This window comes from Fundulus heteroclitus, unplaced genomic scaffold (assembly GCF_011125445.2).
Source record: "Fundulus heteroclitus isolate FHET01 unplaced genomic scaffold, MU-UCD_Fhet_4.1 scaffold_41, whole genome shotgun sequence".
Taxonomy (NCBI): domain Eukaryota; kingdom Metazoa; phylum Chordata; class Actinopteri; order Cyprinodontiformes; family Fundulidae; genus Fundulus; species Fundulus heteroclitus.
The window spans coordinates 2033304-2051445 of NW_023396824.1; the positions used below are offsets into that span (position 1 = coordinate 2033304).

An 18142-nucleotide genomic window follows, 5' to 3' on the forward strand; every position below is an offset into this window, starting at 1 on the left:
ACTTCAAGCCTAAACATTGAAAACTGAAGGACTTCCCCTGGAGCCGCAGCACCAGAGACTCCAGTAGAGCCGGGTGATGCAGTCTGGATCCAGCAGAGAGAACGTTGGACTTGCTTTGGCCTGAATGGCCATCAGCCTCCAGGTCATCCGTGTTGCTCTTTATTAACTAACTTTTCCACTGCGGAGGTTCACCTCAGTAAAGTCTTATTGCAGAGCTGTCCACACCAAGCGACGACAAAATGGTTAAAAAAAATTTCCTTGTTCGTTATGAGGCCACTTCTTCATGTCATCCTCTCAGTCATGAATAGTTTCAGGCTCTGGCTCTGACCTGCCACTTTCATCGCTCTGCAATTTTTGGAAATGTTGCTGCGACAGTTTATCATTTCAGTCAAGCTAATGGTAGTTGACCTAGGGAAGCGCTGAAACTGAAGTATCGCATCTAAAACGGAAGTTTGACCCAAAGTTACTTCCATGTTCGAATGGATAACGTCTGGATCAGGTCTGGATGAAGCCTGGATAATCTCTGGATCAGGTCTGGTTATTGTCTGGATAATGTCTGGATCAGGTCTGGACTAGGCCTGGATAATCTCTGGATCAGTTCTGGTTAATGTCTGGACTAGGCCTGGATAATGTCTGGATCAGGTCTGGTTAATGTCTTGACTAGGCCTGGATAATCTCTGGATCAGGTCTGGTTAATGTCTGGACTAGTCCTGGATAATGTCTGGATCAGGTCTGGTTAATGTCATGACTAGGCATGGATAATCTCTGGATCAGGTCTGGTTAATGTCTGGACTAGGCCTGGATAATCTCTGGATCAGGTCTGGTTAATGTCTGGACTAGTCCTGGATAATCTCTGGATCAGGTCTGGTTAATGTCTGGACTAGTCCTGGATAATGTCTGGATCAGGTCTGGTTAATGTCATGACTAGGCATGGATAATCTCTGGATCAGGTGTGGTTAATGTCTGGACTAGGCCTGGATAATCTCTGGATCAGGTCTGGTTAATGTCTGGACTGGTCCTGGATAATCTTTGGATCAGGTCTGGTTAATGTCTGGACTAGTTCTGGATAATGTCTGGATCAGGTCTGGTTAATGTCTGGACTAGTCCTGGATAATGTCTGGATCAGGTCTGGTTAATGTCATGACTAGGCATGGATAATCTCTGGATCAGGTGTGGTTAATGTCTGGACTAGGCCTGGATAATCTCTGGATCAGGTCTGGTTAATGTCTGGACTAGGCCTGGATAATCTATGGATCAGTTCTTGTTAGTGTCTGGACTAGGCCTGGATAATGTCTGGATCAGGTCTGTACTAGGCCTGGATAATCTCTGGATCAGGTCTGGATAATGTCTGGACTAGGCCTGGATAATGTCTGGATCAGGTCTGGTTAATGTCTGGAATATGCCTGGATAATCTCTGGATCAGTTCTGGTTATTGTCTGGACTAGGCCTGGATCATCTCTGGATCAGGTCTGGTTATTGTCTGGATCAGGTCTGGATAATGTCTGGACTAGGCCTGGATAATCTCTGGATCAGGTCTGGTTATTGTCTGGACTAGGCCTGGATCATCTCTGGATCAGGTCTGGTTATTGTCTGGATCAGGTCTGGATAATGTCTGGACTAGGCCTGGATAATCTCTGGATCAGGTCTGGACTAGGCCTGGATCAGGTCTGGATAATGTCTGGACTAGGCCTGGATCATCTCTGGATCAGGTCTGGATAATCTCTAGATCAGGTCTGGTTATTGTCTGGATCAGGTCTGGATAATGTCTGGACTAGGCCTGGATAATGTCTGGATCAGGTCTGGTTATTGTCTGGACTAGGCCTGGATCATCTCTGGATCAGGTCTGGTTAGTGTCTGGACTAGGCCTGGATAATCTCTGGATCAGGTCTGGTTAATGTCTGGATGAAGCCTGGATAATCTCTGGATCAGTTCTGGTTAGTGTCTGGACTAGGCCTGGATAATGTCTGGATCAGGTCTGGACTAGGCCTGGATAATCTCTGGATCAGGTCTGGACTAGGCCTGGATAATGTCTGGATCAGGTCTGAACTAGGCCTGGATAATCTCTGGATCAGGTCTGGTTAATGTCTGGACTAGGCCTGGATAATGTCTGGATCAGGTCTGGTTATTGTCTGGACTAGGCCTGGATAATCTCTGGATCAGGTCTGGATGAAGCCTGGATAATCTCTGGATCAGGTCTGGTTAATGTCTGGACTAGGCCTGGATAATCTCTGGATCAGGTCTGGTTATTGTCTGGACTAGGCCTGGATAATCTCTGGATCAGGTCTGGATGAAGCCTGGATAATGTCTGGATCAGGTCTGGTTAATGTCTGGACTAGGCCTGGATAATGTCTGGATCAGGTCTGGTTAATGTCTGGATCAGGTCTGGTTAATGTCTGGATCAGGTCTGGATAATCTCTGGATCTGGCCTGTGACTCTGTAGAGAACACTGTGAGAAGCAAAGTTTAGACACCAAGCAGGAAGCAGCAGAGAAACCGTCGTCTCAACACAAACCACTTCCTCCTGACCCGTTTCAGTTCACATCGACTCCACTGTGCTGATGAAGACAAGCAGAAAACACGTGTAGACAACCAGAACCTCCTTGTTGCTGGAGTTTTGCGTGTTTCTGCAGCTTGGCAGCTTGTTGCTCTAAGAGAACATTTAATCTTTGGTTACACTGGGCCTGTTGTGGGTCTCTGCGGTTTGGTGTGGTGGGTTTTGCCAGTGTTGTCACTCTCAGTGCTCCTCTACAGAAGCTGTGAACTCCACCCAGAGAGCAGGAGGCCTGCACACAACCCTCCAGAGGCACTCGCTGGGAGATGCAGCAGCAATGCATTCTGGGAGATGCAGCAGGGAAAGTTCAGGTGTGTTGCAAGACAGAAATCTGTGAAAGTGAAGATAGTGCAAGAGTCTCGCTCCACCCCCTCCCCACATCTTTGATTTAAATACAAAGTGAGGACCTTGCCTTGACTTCCATTCATTTTCACCCCTTTCTGTGGTTTTACCCTAACCCACCCTACCCTGTACCACTATATACCTGAGCCTACCCTATACTGTACCAGTGTTTACCTAATGACCGCTCATACTGAGCCTGGTTCTGGTTCTGATGGAGGTTTTCCTTCCCGCTAATGGATGGTTTTTCTTCCCACTGTCACTTCATGCTTGCTCAGTATGAGGGATTGCTGCAAAGCCATGTACAATGCAGACGACTCTCCCTGTGGCTCTACGCTCTTTCAGGAGGAGTGAATGCTGCTTGGAGAGACTTTGAAGCAATCAACTGGTTCCCTTATAAAGGAAATTTTTGATCAATCTGTATAATATGATTGATTTGACTTTGTAAAGAGCCTCGAGATGACATGTTTCATGATTTGGCGCTATATAAATAGAATAGAATAGAATTGAATTGACCCACTCTAACCTGTACCAGTATATACGTAACTCTACTCTAACCTGAGCCTCATTGAGACCTCAGAGCTAAAGCTAACCCCTAACCAAGAATAAGCAGTCCTCTCTTTACTAGGAAAATGAGCCAACATGTTCTCACTCAGCTGGGTGTACACATTCACACACACTGCATTTCTCTGAATCCCCCCCACACACATACCTGAGCCCGTTCGGACCTGTGCATCCAGTACGAGCCCTATCGCTGCAGGAATCAGCCATGCAGCCGACAGTCAGAGAAGGTGTGGTGATCTCACTCACTAGTTTATACAAGCAGACGTCTGCAGTATTCCTTCCCTGAGGACACGTTCTGGGCCTCCAGAACATCTCAGTCAGCTCCTAAAGAACAAAGACTGTGTTCCTAAAGACTAACGCTCAGTTCTGGAGGATGTCTGACAGTATCAGAGGCCTTCTGTGCTCCATGTTTGAGGCCCAGACTATTCTCCAGATATAATTCACATGAAGTTATTAAAAACCAGAAAGGCAGAAAGGTCTGAGACTTCAGAACTTCCTCAGACGTTCCGGGCCGAGCTCTAGCTGTCAGCACCAGTCAGCTCACAGATTAGAGCAGCAGTTTCCATTTATGGAGCTTAAAGCAGAAGCTGCAGCGGTGCAGAGGAGGAGATGAAAGTCACACACACACACTTCCTCAATAACGGCAAACCCGTTTTCTGAGTCAAGCCGAAAGACGGCGAAGCGAGAGAAGAGGAAGTGGTGTTGTCTTGACTCTCATTATGCTGCAGCCTCACAGTGTGAACTGTGCGCTGATGAAACACGTGTTGGCATGATGGCGCCTCCTCTGCTGCAGACGCTGTGAGGGAAACTTCTTCACAGGACCCGCCCACTTCCTGTCAACACTTCCTGCTTCTTCACAGGACCCGCCCACTTCCTGTCAACACTTCCTGCTGGGAGGATCAAAGGCCTGTGATCTGCTGGCTGATCAGCTCCGTCAGCAGGTGGACGACAGCAGGAAATCTCTCCTAGGGCTCCTGATGAAGGGCCCCTAACAGAGTTAACGAGCTCATTATGATCAATTAACAGAGCTAACGAGCTTATTATAGTAAATTAACAGAGCTTTTAATTACCCCATAGTGCGTCAACAGAGCATCACCGTATAATATTTGTAGAACAATAACTGGACCATATGTTGCTCCCATATTTCAACACCTTTTCCATCATCTGCTGGGGTGGCAGCATCAGAACCAGCAGGTACCAGGAAAAGGTTCTGCTCAGAGGAAGCCCTCAAAGCTTGTCTTTGGGTCTTTGATGCACCGTGCCAGCCACATGGAGAGGACATCAGTGCCATGGCTGAGTGTGTGATGGACTATAAACGTCCATGTGGACAACGCCGTCCCCACCAGAACAGTGAGACGCTTCCAAACAGCAAACACTGGATCAGCAGAAACCTGGAGGACCTGAGTGAGAAGACAGACCGGAGGTGTCCAGGAAGAAGCTGCAGAGCAAGCTCCAGCAGCACATAGTGGTGGTCAGAGATGAAGAAGATCACAGGCTTCCAGCAGAAGGAGCACCGGACAGTCTGGTCAGAACCAATGAGCTGAAGACGTTCTTCAGAAGGTTCAGGAAGCAGCTCAGCATCCTCCTATGCTGGCATCACACCCTCCTCTGACTCGGTTTCAGGAGAAACAGGACCTGGAGGCTCAGAAACCTTCGTCCTATGCAGCAAGGACCATGAAAGATGATTAACATGTAAATGCAGGTTTAATCAACTCAGTGATCGACTCACGGTGAGGTAGTGCTGCAGGACCTCAGGGTTTACCTGCAGGAGCAGATGATCTGATGGCGGTGGAGCAGAGCATGTTAGCTCCACCTGAGACACGTTAGCTCCAGCTGAGGACACGTTAGCTCCACCTGAGGACACGTTAGCTCCAGCTAAGACACGTTAGCTCCTGCTGAGACACGTTAGCTCCACCTGAGGACACGTTAGCTCCAGCTGAGACACGTTAGCTCCAGCTGAGACACGTTAGCTCCTGCTGAGACACGTTAGCTCCACCTGAGGACACGTTAGCTCCTGCTGAGACACGTTAGCTCCACCTGAGGACACGTTAGCTCCAGCTGAGACACGTTAGCTCCACCTGAGACACGTTAGCTCCAGCTGATGACACGTTAGCTCCTGCTGAGACACGTTAGCTCCACCTGAGGACACGTTAGCTCCAGCTGAGACACGTTAGCTCCAGCTGAGACACGTTAGCTCCACCTGAGACACGTTAGCTCCAGCTGATGACACGTTAGCTCCACCTGATGACACGTTAGCTCCACCTGAGGACACTTTAGCTCCACCTGAGACACGTTAGCTCCAGCTGAGACACGTTAGCTCCAGCTGAGACACGTTAGCTCCTGCTGAGGACACGTTAGCTCCTGCTGAGGACACGTTAGCTCCACCTGAGGACACTTTAGCTCCACCTGAGGACACGTTAGCTCCAGCTAAGACACGTTAGCTCCTGCTGAGACACGTTAGCTCCACCTGAGGACACGTTAGCTCCAGCTAAGACACGTTAGCTCCTGCTGAGACACGTTAGCTCCACCTGAGGACACGTTAGCTCCAGCTGAGACACGTTAGCTCCAGCTGAGACACGTTAGCTCCTGCTGAGACACGTTAGCTCCACCTGAGGACACGTTAGCTCCAGCTGAGACACGTTAGCTCCACCTGAGACACGTTAGCTCCACCTGAGACACGTTAGCTCCAGCTGATGACACGTTAGCTCCAGCTGATGACACGTTAGCTCCACCTGAGGACACTTTAGCTCCACCTGAGACACGTTAGCTCCAGCTGAGACACGTTAGCTCCAGCTGAGACACGTTAGCTCCTGCTGAGGACACGTTAGCTCCTGCTGAGGACACGTTAGCTCCTGCTGAGGACACGTTAGCTCCACCTGAGGACACTTTAGCTCCACCTGAGGACACGTTAGCTCCAACTGAGACACGTTAGCTCCAGCTGAGACACGTTAGCTCCAGCTGAGACACGTTAGCTCCAGCTGAGACACGCTAGCTCCACCTGAGGACACGTTAGCTCCAGCTGAGACACGTTAGCTCCACCTGAGGACACGTTAGCTCCAGCTGAGACACGTTAGCTCCTGCTGAGGACACGTTAGCTCCAGCTGAGGACACGTTAGCTCCAGCTGAGACACGTTAGCTCCACCTGAGACACGTTAGCTCCTGCTGAGGACACGTTAGCTCCAGCTGAGACACGTTAGCTCCAGCTGAGACACGTTAGCTCCACCCGAGGACACGTTAGCTACAGCTGAGACACGTTAGCTCCTGCTGAAGACACGTTAGCTCCAGCTGAGGACACGTTAGCTCCAGCTGAGACACGTTAGCTCCACCTGAGGACACGTTAGCTCCAGCTGAGACACGTTAGCTCCAGCTGAGACACGTTAGCTCCTGCTGAGGACACGTTAGCTCCTGCTGAGGACACGTTAGCTCCAGCTGAGACACGTTAGCTCCACCCGAGGACACGTTAGCTCCAGCTGAGACACGTTAGCTCCACCTGAGGACACGTTAGCTCCAACTGAGACACGTTAGCTCCAGCTGAGACACGTTAGCTCCACCTCAGGACACGTTAGCTCCAGCTGAGACACGTTAGCTCCAGCTGAGACACGTTAGCTCCTGCTGAGGACACGTTAGCTCCAGCTGAGACACGTTAGCTCCAGCTGAGACACGTTAGCTCCACCTGAGGACACGTTAGCTCCAGCTGAGACACGTTAGCTCCAGCTGAGACACGTTAGCTCCTGCTGAGGACACGTTAGCTCCGGCTGAGACACGTTAGCTCCTGCTGAGACACATTAGCTCCACCTGAGGACACGTTAGCTCCTGCTGAGACACGTTAGCTCCAGCTGAGGACACGTTAGCTCCTGCTGAGGACACGTTAGCTCCGGCTGAGACACGTTAGCTCCTGCTGAGACACGTTAGCTCCGGCTGAGACACATTAGCTCCTGCTGAGACACGTTAGCTCCAGCTGAGACACGTTAGCTCCAGCTGAGGACACGTTAGCTCCAGCTGAGACACGTTAGCTCCAGCTGAGACACGTTAGCTCCACCCGAGGACACGTTAGCTCCACCCGAGGACACGTTAGCTCCAGCTGAGACACGTTAGCTCCAGCTGAGACACGTTAGCTCCACCCGAGGACACGTTAGCTCCAGCTGAGACACGTTAGCTCCAGCTGAGGACACGTTAGCTCCAGCTGAGACACGTTAGCTCCAGCTGAGACACGTTAGCTCCAGCTGAGACACGTTAGCTCCACCCGAGGACACGTTAGCTCCAGCTGAGACACGTTAGCTCCAGCTGAGACACGTTAGCTCCTGCTGAGACACGTTAGCTCCAGCTGAGACACGTTAGCTCCTGCTGAGGACACGTTAGCTCCAGCTGAGACACGTTAGCTCCACCTGAGGACACGTTAGCTCCAGCTGAGACACGTTAGCTCCAGCTGAGACACGTTAGCTCCAGCTGAGACACGTTAGCTCCACCTGAGGACACGTTAGCTCCAGCTGAGACACGTTAGCTCCTGCTGAGGACACGTTAGCTCCAGCTGAGACACATTAGCTCCAGCTGAGACACATTAGCTCCAGCTGAGACACGTTAGCTCCAGCTGAGAAACGTTAGCTCCTGAGAAAGGAGCTAAATAAAACACAGAACACCATCTGAGGACCTTCAGACGGTGGCGGGTCTTCCGGTTCTGATCCAGAAGCTTATAACTAGCCTCTAGTGATGAGATTGAAGTTTCTGAGGTAAATTAACGACACAGCAAATCAAAAACCGGACCTGAGAGGAGAACCTCTTCTAGCAGTAGAACCAGAACCTTTGGGCTCAGCTGCTGTGGAGAGGAGACTTCCTGCTGGTTCTGGTGCTGCTAAAGCGGTTCTGTTGGGTCCGGATCAGCTCTGAGGGGTGTGCTGTAAAAGTGATGATGCGACAGGAGCGGTGCCGCTGACATCCAGGCTGACCCGTTGACCAGAACCTCTGCGTTGCTTTCTGCCCACAAACCGGGCCGGTTTCCCTGCCGGTACCGGTACCAGCTCTCCTCGTTTATCCCTGTGATGGGAACCACTGAGGAGCTCAATGACAGGATAAATGTACCATTTAACCTGGACTTAGAGGAAACTGAGCGGTTCTTGCTTAGGAGAACCGGGTCAGTCTGATCCGCTGCTACATGTTCCAGCAGAACCTCTGAGAACCCGCTCCCTACAGCAGCACCAACGCTGCCATCGACCCACAACTACGGAGCTGACTGGTTCTGAGTTCTGATCCGACCCGGTTTCTGTCCCTCAGATGATCCACAGACTCATCTCCATCCAGATGTGACAGAACCAGGGAGACTTCCCTCATCTCCTTGTTGGTGGGGCTCAGTGTGGTTCTGGTTCTACCGCTTTGACCCAGAAAAGCTCAAAGTCATAGAAACTTCAGCTTTAAATTAGTAAATAAACCTGATCTGAGTTCTATTCCAGGGGATCCGGGTCAGTTTCAGGACTTTACATCAACATGAAGGAGACTTTAGGTCATTGCTTTCAGTGAATTATGACACTTTTAATGCTAAAAACTCTTTATTATGACAACTGTGCATTAACTAAGACACCAGAACCATCATAACTATAACAGGTCTAATTAGAAAGCTTTAAAGGGTACGTGGAGCCGTGCTAACATGCGTCTAAATACCTGAACAGTCATAAAGATGACAGTAATGTCAGTCTGAAGCACAGCGCTTCATTTAAAATGTTCTATAAATATAAATTTATACGTCAGTCTGGTTCAGTATGTTCTTCCTACAAAACAGAACAAACAGAACATAAATTACAAGCCAGTGTCAACACTAACAATCTATCAACTATATATCTATCTCTATGAACATCCACAGCTACTCGTCTGCTAAGCCTAAAGAATATTTATTTAGTGCCTTTAACACAGAGCAATCACAACATTTAGAATAAAATAATGAAAATAGGATAAAATGACAATAAAAACGCCTTTAGCTGCAACCTCAGCCTAACTCATTATTTTATAACTCCCACAGAAACCAGACCAGCTGATTCCCGACATGAACTGATCTACACAGAACTAACAGCGCCCCCTGTCGACCAGGCCTAAAACTGCACCACCGTTCAGAACAGGGTCCAGATAAATAACCCAAAACTCACCATAAAACTCTTAGAATCAATTATTTCTACAATCACACACATAATCAGAATATTTTCATTTTATGAGAAGAAAATAGTCTGGTTCCTGTTCCAGTATATTTAAATCTACATATAAACCTGTTATAGAAATATACAGAATTCAGTGGATTTAAATATGAAAAATGATTATTCCATAAAAATGCTTAATTAGGTTTTAGCAACATGTCAACAGAAATAAAAGATTTTAAATGCCTGACATGGTTTTAGCCAGTTTATAGCTATTTATATATTTATTCTAAAAGTGCAGCTTCTGTAGAAATTTATGGAAATACCGGAAAAAGAACCAAAGCTGGCCCAGTTAGAAATAATAATAATGTATTTTATACTGAAGGTTAATAGAAGTAAAGAAATGAAAGCCTGAAGGATGAAGGCTTTATTTAGGAGAACATGCTCAGCTCAGACAGAACCACTGGTTCTCTTCAGACGTCATGGGTCGTCCCTCTGGCTGGTACCGGGGAACCTTAGCAGAACATCTCTGAGGTTCTGCTGGAGCTCCAGACGTCTGGAGTTTAATGAGCTGCTGGGGCCAGCGGGGCCCTCAGGCCTGATAAACGGAGCTGCTTAGAGGCGGAAATGTTGCTTATCTGCTGGCAGAAGGCAGCGTCCCATGTCTGTTTTTATGATTAACGGTTTAATTTTATATTTTCAGAATTCAACACAACAAAAAGCAACGTACTCCCACCCAGACAGCTTCCTACCCCGTCACTTTTCTGAGAAATAACAGCTGGTTAGAAAAGCGGCTCATCTGCTGGCAGAAGGCAGCGTCTCCTTCCTGATAAATGTCCTCTGCAGGACTACTGCTGTAAAAAGTTTGATTTTACAACGTAAAACGTTTCCAGACATTTTCTTCTGTTATGTAGACCTTTGTGGTAAATTGTGGCGTCTGCCTTTACCGTGTCTATAGCAGGGGTCACCAACATGGGGCCCGTGGGCACCAAGCGGCCCCTGAGGGCCACGTATGGGGCCCATGAGCCTGTTCTGAAAACAGCCCCATCCCCAGTGAGCTGCAGCTAAAACTTTTATTCTTCCTGTTTAGTCACACCTCCATTTACACAGATTTAAAAATGATAATAACATTTTACATAAAGTTAAGCTCTGTTTCAGCAGGTCAGTGACTCCTGGTCCATGAGTTTACCTGAGGAAGTCCAGACTGGTTCTGCTGCCCCCTGCTGGACCGGTGCTGAACCAGCTGTTAGACATAATATAAGAGTAGACCCCGCATTGACTGTCGCTGCGCAGGAATTACAGCCGCCATCTTGGGGAGGTCGATCTGCTACCCTAACCTGCTGATTCAAGCTGAACACACTAATGATACCTCAGCACTGTGCGGATGATTTTTGTTTAAATCAACGGACTATTTACATCAGAGCTCGGGGGATAACTTTTCACAAGATGAAAATACATTGTTTGTATTTTTGATTAGAATGTGACTTTTCTAATATTAAACAGAAAGATACAGATCTACACGTCCAAGTCTTTGACTTAGTCTCTCCATAATTGCATCTGCTATGTGAGGGCATCAGAGTAACAGTATATATATATATATATATATATATATATATATATATATATATATATATATATATATATATATATATATATATATATATATATATATGTGTGTGTGCTGTTTATTAAAATGTCTAAAGCTCTAAAGTAGTAAAAAATATATATATAAATGTATGAGTGGCTGTGTTTTGCAACATTCATACATCCTGTCAAAATATTCTACTGCTTTTAACCCCGCTAAGACTATTTAAACGCACTGGACCATTTGTTATAATAGTTTTAAAGTTTTAAGCTAAAAAACGTGAAAATTAGTTCAATATTAAACGAGTTATAGTTGATTAAAATTGACTCTGCGTCTGGTCAACACATTACAATGAGCAGAGCTGTCGACCTCCCCAAGATGGCGGTCCTAAATATTATGTCTATGAGCATTACTGTGTCACTACCTGAGGACCCCTGAGCTGTCTACCAGACTGCCTGACTGTAATGTCTAAACTAGCAGTTCAGCAAAGCTCCACCTCAGGTCAGCGGCAGGACGGGCTAAACACCTCTAGTGGTTTTACCGTTTTACTCCATCAACATTCACTGAGATCAGGGACATTTCTGGGGACATGTCTCCAAAACGGGGGCTGTCCCTGGAAATGGGGGACGTCTGGTCACCCTACCTGAGGCGTAGGTAGAGTAATGAACCTTATAGTCAGAAAAATACGGTTCATGACATCAGAAAGCAGACGGACACAATCTGAGGCTACAAACGTTTATTTCTCACTCAGTAACCATGGTAACCAGGTACCACGGTGTCGGGGGGGGGGGGGTACAGTTCTACAGTAAGACGTTTGAATGTCTGCAGAGGTCAGATCTGAGCAGTGATGAGTTTACATCCAGAGAGGAGGCCTGACCATGTGATGGTGGTGGGGGGGTCTGGAGGGGGCGGTGGAGTGTGTGCGCCCCGGGGGGCTGGGGGTCCCTGGGGGCACCAGGGGGGGCTGGGGGCACCAGGGGGGTGGGGTCTGGGCTGGGAGGGCATGGGGGCACCAGGGGGGGCTGGGGGCACCAGGGGGGGCTGGGGCACTGGGGGCACCAGAGGGAGCTGGGGGTCCCTGGGGCACCAGGGGGGGCTGGGGGCACCACAGGTTTCCTGGGGCACCGGGGGGGCTGGGGGGGCATGGGGGTCCCTGGGGGCTCCAGGGGGGCACCAGGGGCACCAGGGGGGTTCCTGGGGCACCAAATGGGTCGCTGGGGGTCGGGGTCTGGGAACACCTGGGGGGGGGTCTGTGGCGTGTGTAAATGTGCGTCCCAGCTTTAACACCTGCCTCACCGGGTTCCCTCCGGTGAGTGCTGTCATTGTGAAGCAGCAGAACTCCTCGGCGCTGACCCGGTTCCTCCTCCGGACCGGCCGGCGCCGGGGCCCCCATGGGGGCGCTAGCGGTCCAGGACGTAGGTCTTGTAGAGGCGGTTCATCTGCTCCAGGAAGATGAAGGTGAGGACGGTGTGGGGCCCCAGGCGGGCGTAGTACGGCGTGAAGCCCTTCCACAGCGAGAAGAACCCCTCCCTGCCCACGACCCGCATCAACACGTCCTGAGGGACAAACGGGCCGGGTCAGAACCCCAACAGAACCACACCGACCAGCACCAGGTCTCTCCAATCACGGCTGCTTCTGAAAGCAGAAACTCACCAGACCGTTCTTGTACTCCGGTTTCCCGTCGATCATCCTCATGTTCTGGATCCTGAAACAGCAGAACAGGTTCTGGATCAGCTTCTGGCGACCCGGGCCTGTCAGAACCGGGTTCTGGCGTGTTCTAACCGGGTCTCACCTGGTCTTGACGATGTCGACGGGCATGGACGCCGCGGTGGTCACCAGCCCGCTGATCATGCTGGCGCAGAAGTGGCACAGGATGTCGTCACCGAAGTACCCTGCAAGCAGAACACCGGTGAGGTCCGGTAGAACCCTGAGAGCAGAACACGGGCGAGGTCCGGTAGAACCAGGCGGCGCCGGTTCTGAGAGACGCACCTGAGTCCAGCAGAGCCTGCTTGGACTGGGAGTAGGAGGCCAGCTGAGCCGCGTTCACCACCACCGCGCGGGCCATGGTGGGCACGCACCCCTGCAACACACACACAGTCAGAACAGAACCGGGTCTGGACCCGGACCCGGCCCGGTTCTGCAGCACCGACCCGCCACAGCGTGGTGAGCCCCTCCTCTCTGGTGATGCGGGCCAGGGCGTTGAAGACGTTGGTGTAGCCCCTCCTCTGGTCGGCGGGAAGTCTGCGCACACAGAACCGCGGTCAGAACCCCCCCAGCTGAAACCAGAACCAGAACCGGAACCAGAACCGCGCTCGTCTTACCGTCCGTCAGCCGTCATCCGGATCAGCGCCACCTCCGCCGGCGTTCCCACGAAGGCTCCGGTGGCGCCGGCTGTCATCCCGATAAGCGCCTGCGGGGGGAGCGAGACGTTAGCGTTTGGGTCAGAACCGGGCCAGAACCGGGCCTGGTGGCGGCGGGACGCGGTCGGACCTTCATCAGGAAGTTGGGAGGCCGGCCGTCGGCGCCGGTCAGCTTCTCAAACAGGATGGTGTAGATGCCCAGGCGGGTGGTGGTGTAGGTGGCCTGGCGCAGCAGCCCTGCAGAGAGGCTGAGCACAGAACCGCAGTGAGCCAGAACCCAGAGCCCAGAACCGGGCCGGCAGAACCCAGAACCGGGCCGGCAGAACCCAGAACCGGGCCGGCAGAGCGGACCTACCCGGTGTAGATGCCGCCCACGCCTTCGTTCCTCAGGATGGAGAAGAGGGCGTGGAAGCTGGTCTTGTACTCGCGGGCCTTGGTTCCCTGACCGCTGAGCTGCATGCGGTTCTTCACCAGGTCCAGAGGCTGCACGAACACCGTGGCCCCCATGCTGCGGAGAACGGGTCAGAACCGGGTCAGAACCATGGAGAGAACCGGGTCAGAACCAGGGAGAGAACCAGAGAGAGAACGGGTCAGAACCATGGAGAGAACCGGGTCAGAACAGGTCCAGAGGCTGCACGAACACCGTGGCCCCCATGCTGCGGAGAACGGGTCAGAACCGGGTCAGAACCAGAGAGAGAACCGGGTCAGAACCAGAGAGAGAACGGGTCAGAACAGGTCCAGAGGCTGCACGAACACCGTGGCCCCCATGCTGCGGAGAACGGGTCAGAACCGGGTCAGAACCAGAGAGAGAACCAGAGAGAGAACGGGTCAGAACCAGAGAGAGAACCAGAGAGAGAACGGGTCAGAACCAGACAGAGAACCGGGTCAGAACCAGAGAGAGAAACGGGTCAGAACCAGAGAGAGAAACGGGTCAGAACCAGAGAGAGAACCGGGTCAGAACCAGAGAGAGAACGGGTCAGAACCAGAGAGAGAACGGGTCAGAACAGGTCCAGAGGCTGCACGAACACCGTGGCCCCCATGCTGCGGAGAACGGGTCAGAACCGGGTCAGAACCAGACAGAGAACGGATCAGGACCAGGGAGAGAACCAGGTCAGAACCAGAGAGAGAACCGGGTCAGAACCAGAGAGAGAACCAGGTCAGAACCAGAGAGAGAACCGGGTCAGAACCAGAGAGAGAACGGGTCAGAACAGGTCCAGAGGCTGCACGAACACCGTGGCCCCCATGCTGCGGAGAACGGGTCAGAACCGGGTCAGAACCAGACAGAGAACCAGAGAGAGAACGGGTCAGAACCAGAGAGAGAACCAGAGAGAGAACGGGTCAGAACCAGACAGAGAACCGGGTCAGAACCAGAGAGAGAAACGGGTCAGAACCAGAGAGAGAACGGGTCAGAACCAGAGAGAGAACCGGGTCAGAACCAGAGAGAGAACGGGTCAGAACCAGAGAGAGAACGGGTCAGAACAGGTCCAGAGGCTGCACGAACACCGTGGCCCCCATGCTGCGGAGAACGGGTCAGAACCGGGTCAGAACCAGACAGAGAACGGATCAGGACCAGGGAGAGAACCAGGTCAGAACCAGAGAGAGAACCGGGTCAGAACCAGAGAGAGAACCAGGTCAGAACCAGAGAGAGAACCGGGTCAGAACCAGAGAGAGAACGGGTCAGAACAGGTCCAGAGGCTGCACGAACACCGTGGCCCCCATGCTGCGGAGAACGGGTCAGAACCGGGTCAGAACCAGACAGAGAACCAGAGAGAGAACGGGTCAGAACCAGAGAGAGAACCAGAGAGAGAACGGGTCAGAACCAGACAGAGAACCGGGTCAGAACCAGAGAGAGAAACGGGTCAGAACCAGAGAGAGAACGGGTCAGAACCAGAGAGAGAACCGGGTCAGAACCAGAGAGAGAACGGGTCAGAACCAGAGAGAGAACGGGTCAGAACAGGTCCAGAGGCTGCACGAACACCGTGGCCCCCATGCTGCGGAGAACGGGTCAGAACCGGGTCAGAACCAGACAGAGAACGGATCAGGACCAGGGAGAGAACCAGGTCAGAACCAGAGAGAGAACCGGGTCAGAACCAGAGAGAGAACCAGGTCAGAACCAGAGAGAGAACCGGGTCAGAACCAGAGAGAGAACGGGTCAGAACAGGTCCAGAGGCTGCACGAACACCGTGGCCCCCATGCTGCGGAGAACGGGTCAGAACCGGGTCAGAACCAGAGAGAGAACCAGAGAGAGAACGGGTCAGAACCAGAGAGAGAACGGGTCAGAACAGGTCCAGAGGCTGCACGAACACCGTGGCCCCCATGCTGCGGAGAACGGGTCAGAACCAGGGAGAGAACGGGTCAGAACCAGACAGAGAACCGGGTCAGAACCAGAGAGAGAACCAGGTCAGAACCAGAGAGAGAACCGGGTCAGAACCAGAGAGAGAACCGGGTCAGAACCAGAGAGAGAACCAGACAGAGAACCAGGTCAGAACAGGTCCAGAGGCTGCACGAACACCGTGGCCCCCATGCTGCGGAGAACGGGTCAGAACCGGGTCAGAACCAGAGAGAGAACGGGTCAGAACCGGGTCAGAACCAGAGAGAGAACCGGGTCAGAACCAGAGAGAGAACGGGTCAGAACCGGGTCAGAACCATGGAGAGAACGGGTCAGAACCAGAGAGAGAACCGGGTCAGAACCAGAGAGAGAACCGGGTCAGAACCAGAGAGAGAACCAGAGAGAGAACCGGTCAGAACAGGTCCAGAGGCTGCACGAACACCGTGGCCCCCATGCTGCGGAGAACGGGTCAGAACCGGGTCAGAACCATGGAGAGAACGGGTCAGAACCAGAGAGAGAACCGGGTCGAGGGTTTCAGAACCGCAGCAGCAGAGATCAGCGGTGCCGTTATCAGAGCTGATTAGAACCTTATCAGCGGGTCAGAGTCCAGACCGGACCTCTTATCTGCTCCAGAACCTCCTCACACAGAACCAACCCAGACGGTTCTGGAGTCCGTTTCAGACGGGTCACCTGCGGTTCTGGACCGCTTCTGTTCTGGTGGTAATGACCCGGTGACCGGCGTGGTTCCCCTGAGGAACCCGAGAGGTTCTGCTGGTCCAGTCAGGATCCAACAGAACCACGTGGCCGCTGCGGTTCTGTCCAGTTCTACCATAAGACCCGACCCGATCACACGCTGGGTTCTGAACTGGGTTCTGAAGGTGCCGTCCCAGTTTGACCCAGAGGTTCTGTTCGGCTCCAGCCTGCAGACACGGACCGGGTCCAGAAGCAGAACCTGGAGGCTCCTCGGTACCGCCAGCAGAACACCAGGTGGTTCTGATGGTTCTGGTCAATAGTCCGGTCTGGAACCTCAGCAGAGACCCAGGTTAGTTAGACGGAACCACGGCCCAGCAGAACCTAAACAGAACCATCGTGTGACCCAACTGGATCAGAACCTGTCATGGTTCTGAGCGCTAACAGAACCGCTCTGACGGGGCCCGGCAGCCAAAGCGGCGTTAATGCTAGCAGCTAACGGAACCGGCTAACATGTTCTGGTAGGTTCGGCTCCCTGAGAGACACCAGCGGCCCACAATCAGCAGCACTCTGACCCGGACAGGTCCTCCCTGTCCCCGGTCCCCCGGTCCTCCCGGTCCCCCGGTCCTCCCGGTCCTCCCGGTCCCTCTGTCCTCCGGTCCCTCTGCCCTCCGGTCCCCGGTCCCCCGGTCCTCCGCTCCCCCGGTCCTCCGGGCCCCCGGTCCCTCTGCCCTCCGGTCCTCCCGCTCCCCGGTCCCCCGGTCCTGACCCCTGACATTAGCCCGTTAGCACCGCGGCTAGCAGCAGCACTCTGACCCGGACAGGTCCTCCCTGTCCCCCTTGTCCCCCGGTCCCTCCACTCCCCCGGTCCTCCGGGCCCCCGGTCCTCCGCTCCCCGGTCCTCCCGGTCCCCCGGTCCTCCCGGTCCCCCGGTCCTCCGGTCCTGACCCCTGACATTAGCCCGTTAGCACCGCGGCTAGCAGCAGCACTCTGACCCGGACAGGTCCTCCCTGTCCCCCTGTCCCCCGGTCCCTCCACTCCCCCGGTCCTCCGGGCCCCCGGTCCTCCGCTCCCCGGTCCTCCCGGTCCCCTGGTCCCCCGGTCCCCCGGCCTCCGGTTCTGACCCCTGACATTAGCCCGTTAGCACCGCGGCTAGCAGCAGCACCTACCCGGCCAGACCTCCGAACAGGAACTTTATGGCCTTCGGGGAGGTCTTCGGCTTTGTGTCCGCCATGTCGACCCGGTTCGGTCGGTGGCTGCAGAGTCCGGCTCTATTCCCGCTTCCACCGGGCTTCCCTGGTGCCTTTGGGCCGGACGGTTCTTCTGCTCCTTCCCCGGTACAGCAGCAGCGGCGGCGGCTGAAGCAAGGTGACTCTGCTGGAGCCGCAGCCTGCAAACACTTGGAGCCCGACGAGCCAATCAGGAGGCGAGGAGGGAACCCACGGAGCTCAGCGGACCAATCAACAAACAGGGGCCGGGACCAGGGCGATAAACGGACCAATCAGCGGGCGAGGATCAAGGGCACGAAAATGAACGAATAGAAACGAGTTTGGTTCGATGTTACCACTGCAACTATTTTAGAACTGGCGTTTAAAAGCCGCTTTTACAG

At 52.8% G+C, this 18142-nt stretch overlaps 1 protein-coding gene and 3 long non-coding RNA genes across 7 annotated transcripts; 3 read left to right on the forward strand and 1 right to left on the reverse strand.

Annotated features, from left to right (window-relative positions):
- The first annotated feature begins 1029 nt into the window (after positions 1–1029).
- On the forward strand, positions 1030–3150 carry LOC118560239. 2 transcript variants are annotated; one of them, XR_004929203.1, is made up of 4 exons: positions 1040–1643; positions 1732–1973; positions 2073–2281; positions 2315–3150. It is a non-coding gene; the product is annotated as an uncharacterized LOC118560239 (long non-coding RNA). The 2 variants fall into 2 exon arrangements; XR_004929202.1 differs by having other exon boundaries at positions 1030–1489; positions 1666–1973; positions 2073–3150.
- A 9383-nt stretch (positions 3151–12533) lies between these two features.
- Positions 12534–17930, reverse strand: slc25a11 (solute carrier family 25 member 11). Its single transcript, XM_036131118.1, has 9 exons — positions 17703–17930; positions 13870–14022; positions 13645–13762; positions 13476–13564; positions 13305–13395; positions 13144–13234; positions 12947–13046; positions 12808–12859; positions 12534–12710 (listed from the first exon to the last, which is right to left on the reverse strand). Exons 1-9 carry the CDS (start codon positions 17765–17767, stop codon positions 12555–12557), a joined length of 915 nt encoding a protein of 304 aa, XP_035987011.1. The 5' UTR covers positions 17768–17930; the 3' UTR covers positions 12534–12554.
- Positions 14064–15385, forward strand: LOC118560237. Of its 3 annotated transcripts, none has more exons than XR_004929195.1 (4): positions 14064–14307; positions 14625–14783; positions 15100–15258; positions 15361–15385. It is a non-coding gene; the product is annotated as an uncharacterized LOC118560237 (long non-coding RNA). The 3 variants fall into 3 exon arrangements; XR_004929196.1 differs by having other exon boundaries at positions 15338–15364; XR_004929197.1 differs by lacking the exon at positions 15361–15385 and adding an exon at positions 15316–15339.
- On the forward strand, positions 15392–16101 carry LOC118560234. Its single transcript, XR_004929192.1, has 3 exons — positions 15392–15518; positions 15575–15733; positions 15915–16101. It is a non-coding gene; the product is annotated as an uncharacterized LOC118560234 (long non-coding RNA).
- Positions 17931–18142: the final 212 nt, after the last annotated feature.

What these genes read in the sequence shown, in the direction of transcription:
- slc25a11 (XM_036131118.1), bottom strand. Translation starts at nt 17,767, where the DNA reads ATGGCGGACACAAAGCCGAAGACCTCCCCGAAGGCCATAAAGTTCCTG. An exon ending in CTGTTCGGAGGTCTGGCCGG is followed by an intron (nt 14,023 to 17,702) that starts GTAGGTGCTGCT and finishes CGTTCTCCGCAG; the next exon opens with CATGGGGGCCACGGTGTTCG. An exon ending in GTGGGCGGCATCTACACCGG is followed by an intron (nt 13,763 to 13,869) that starts GTAGGTCCGCTC and finishes TTCTGTGCTCAG; the next exon opens with CCTCTCTGCAGGGCTGCTGC.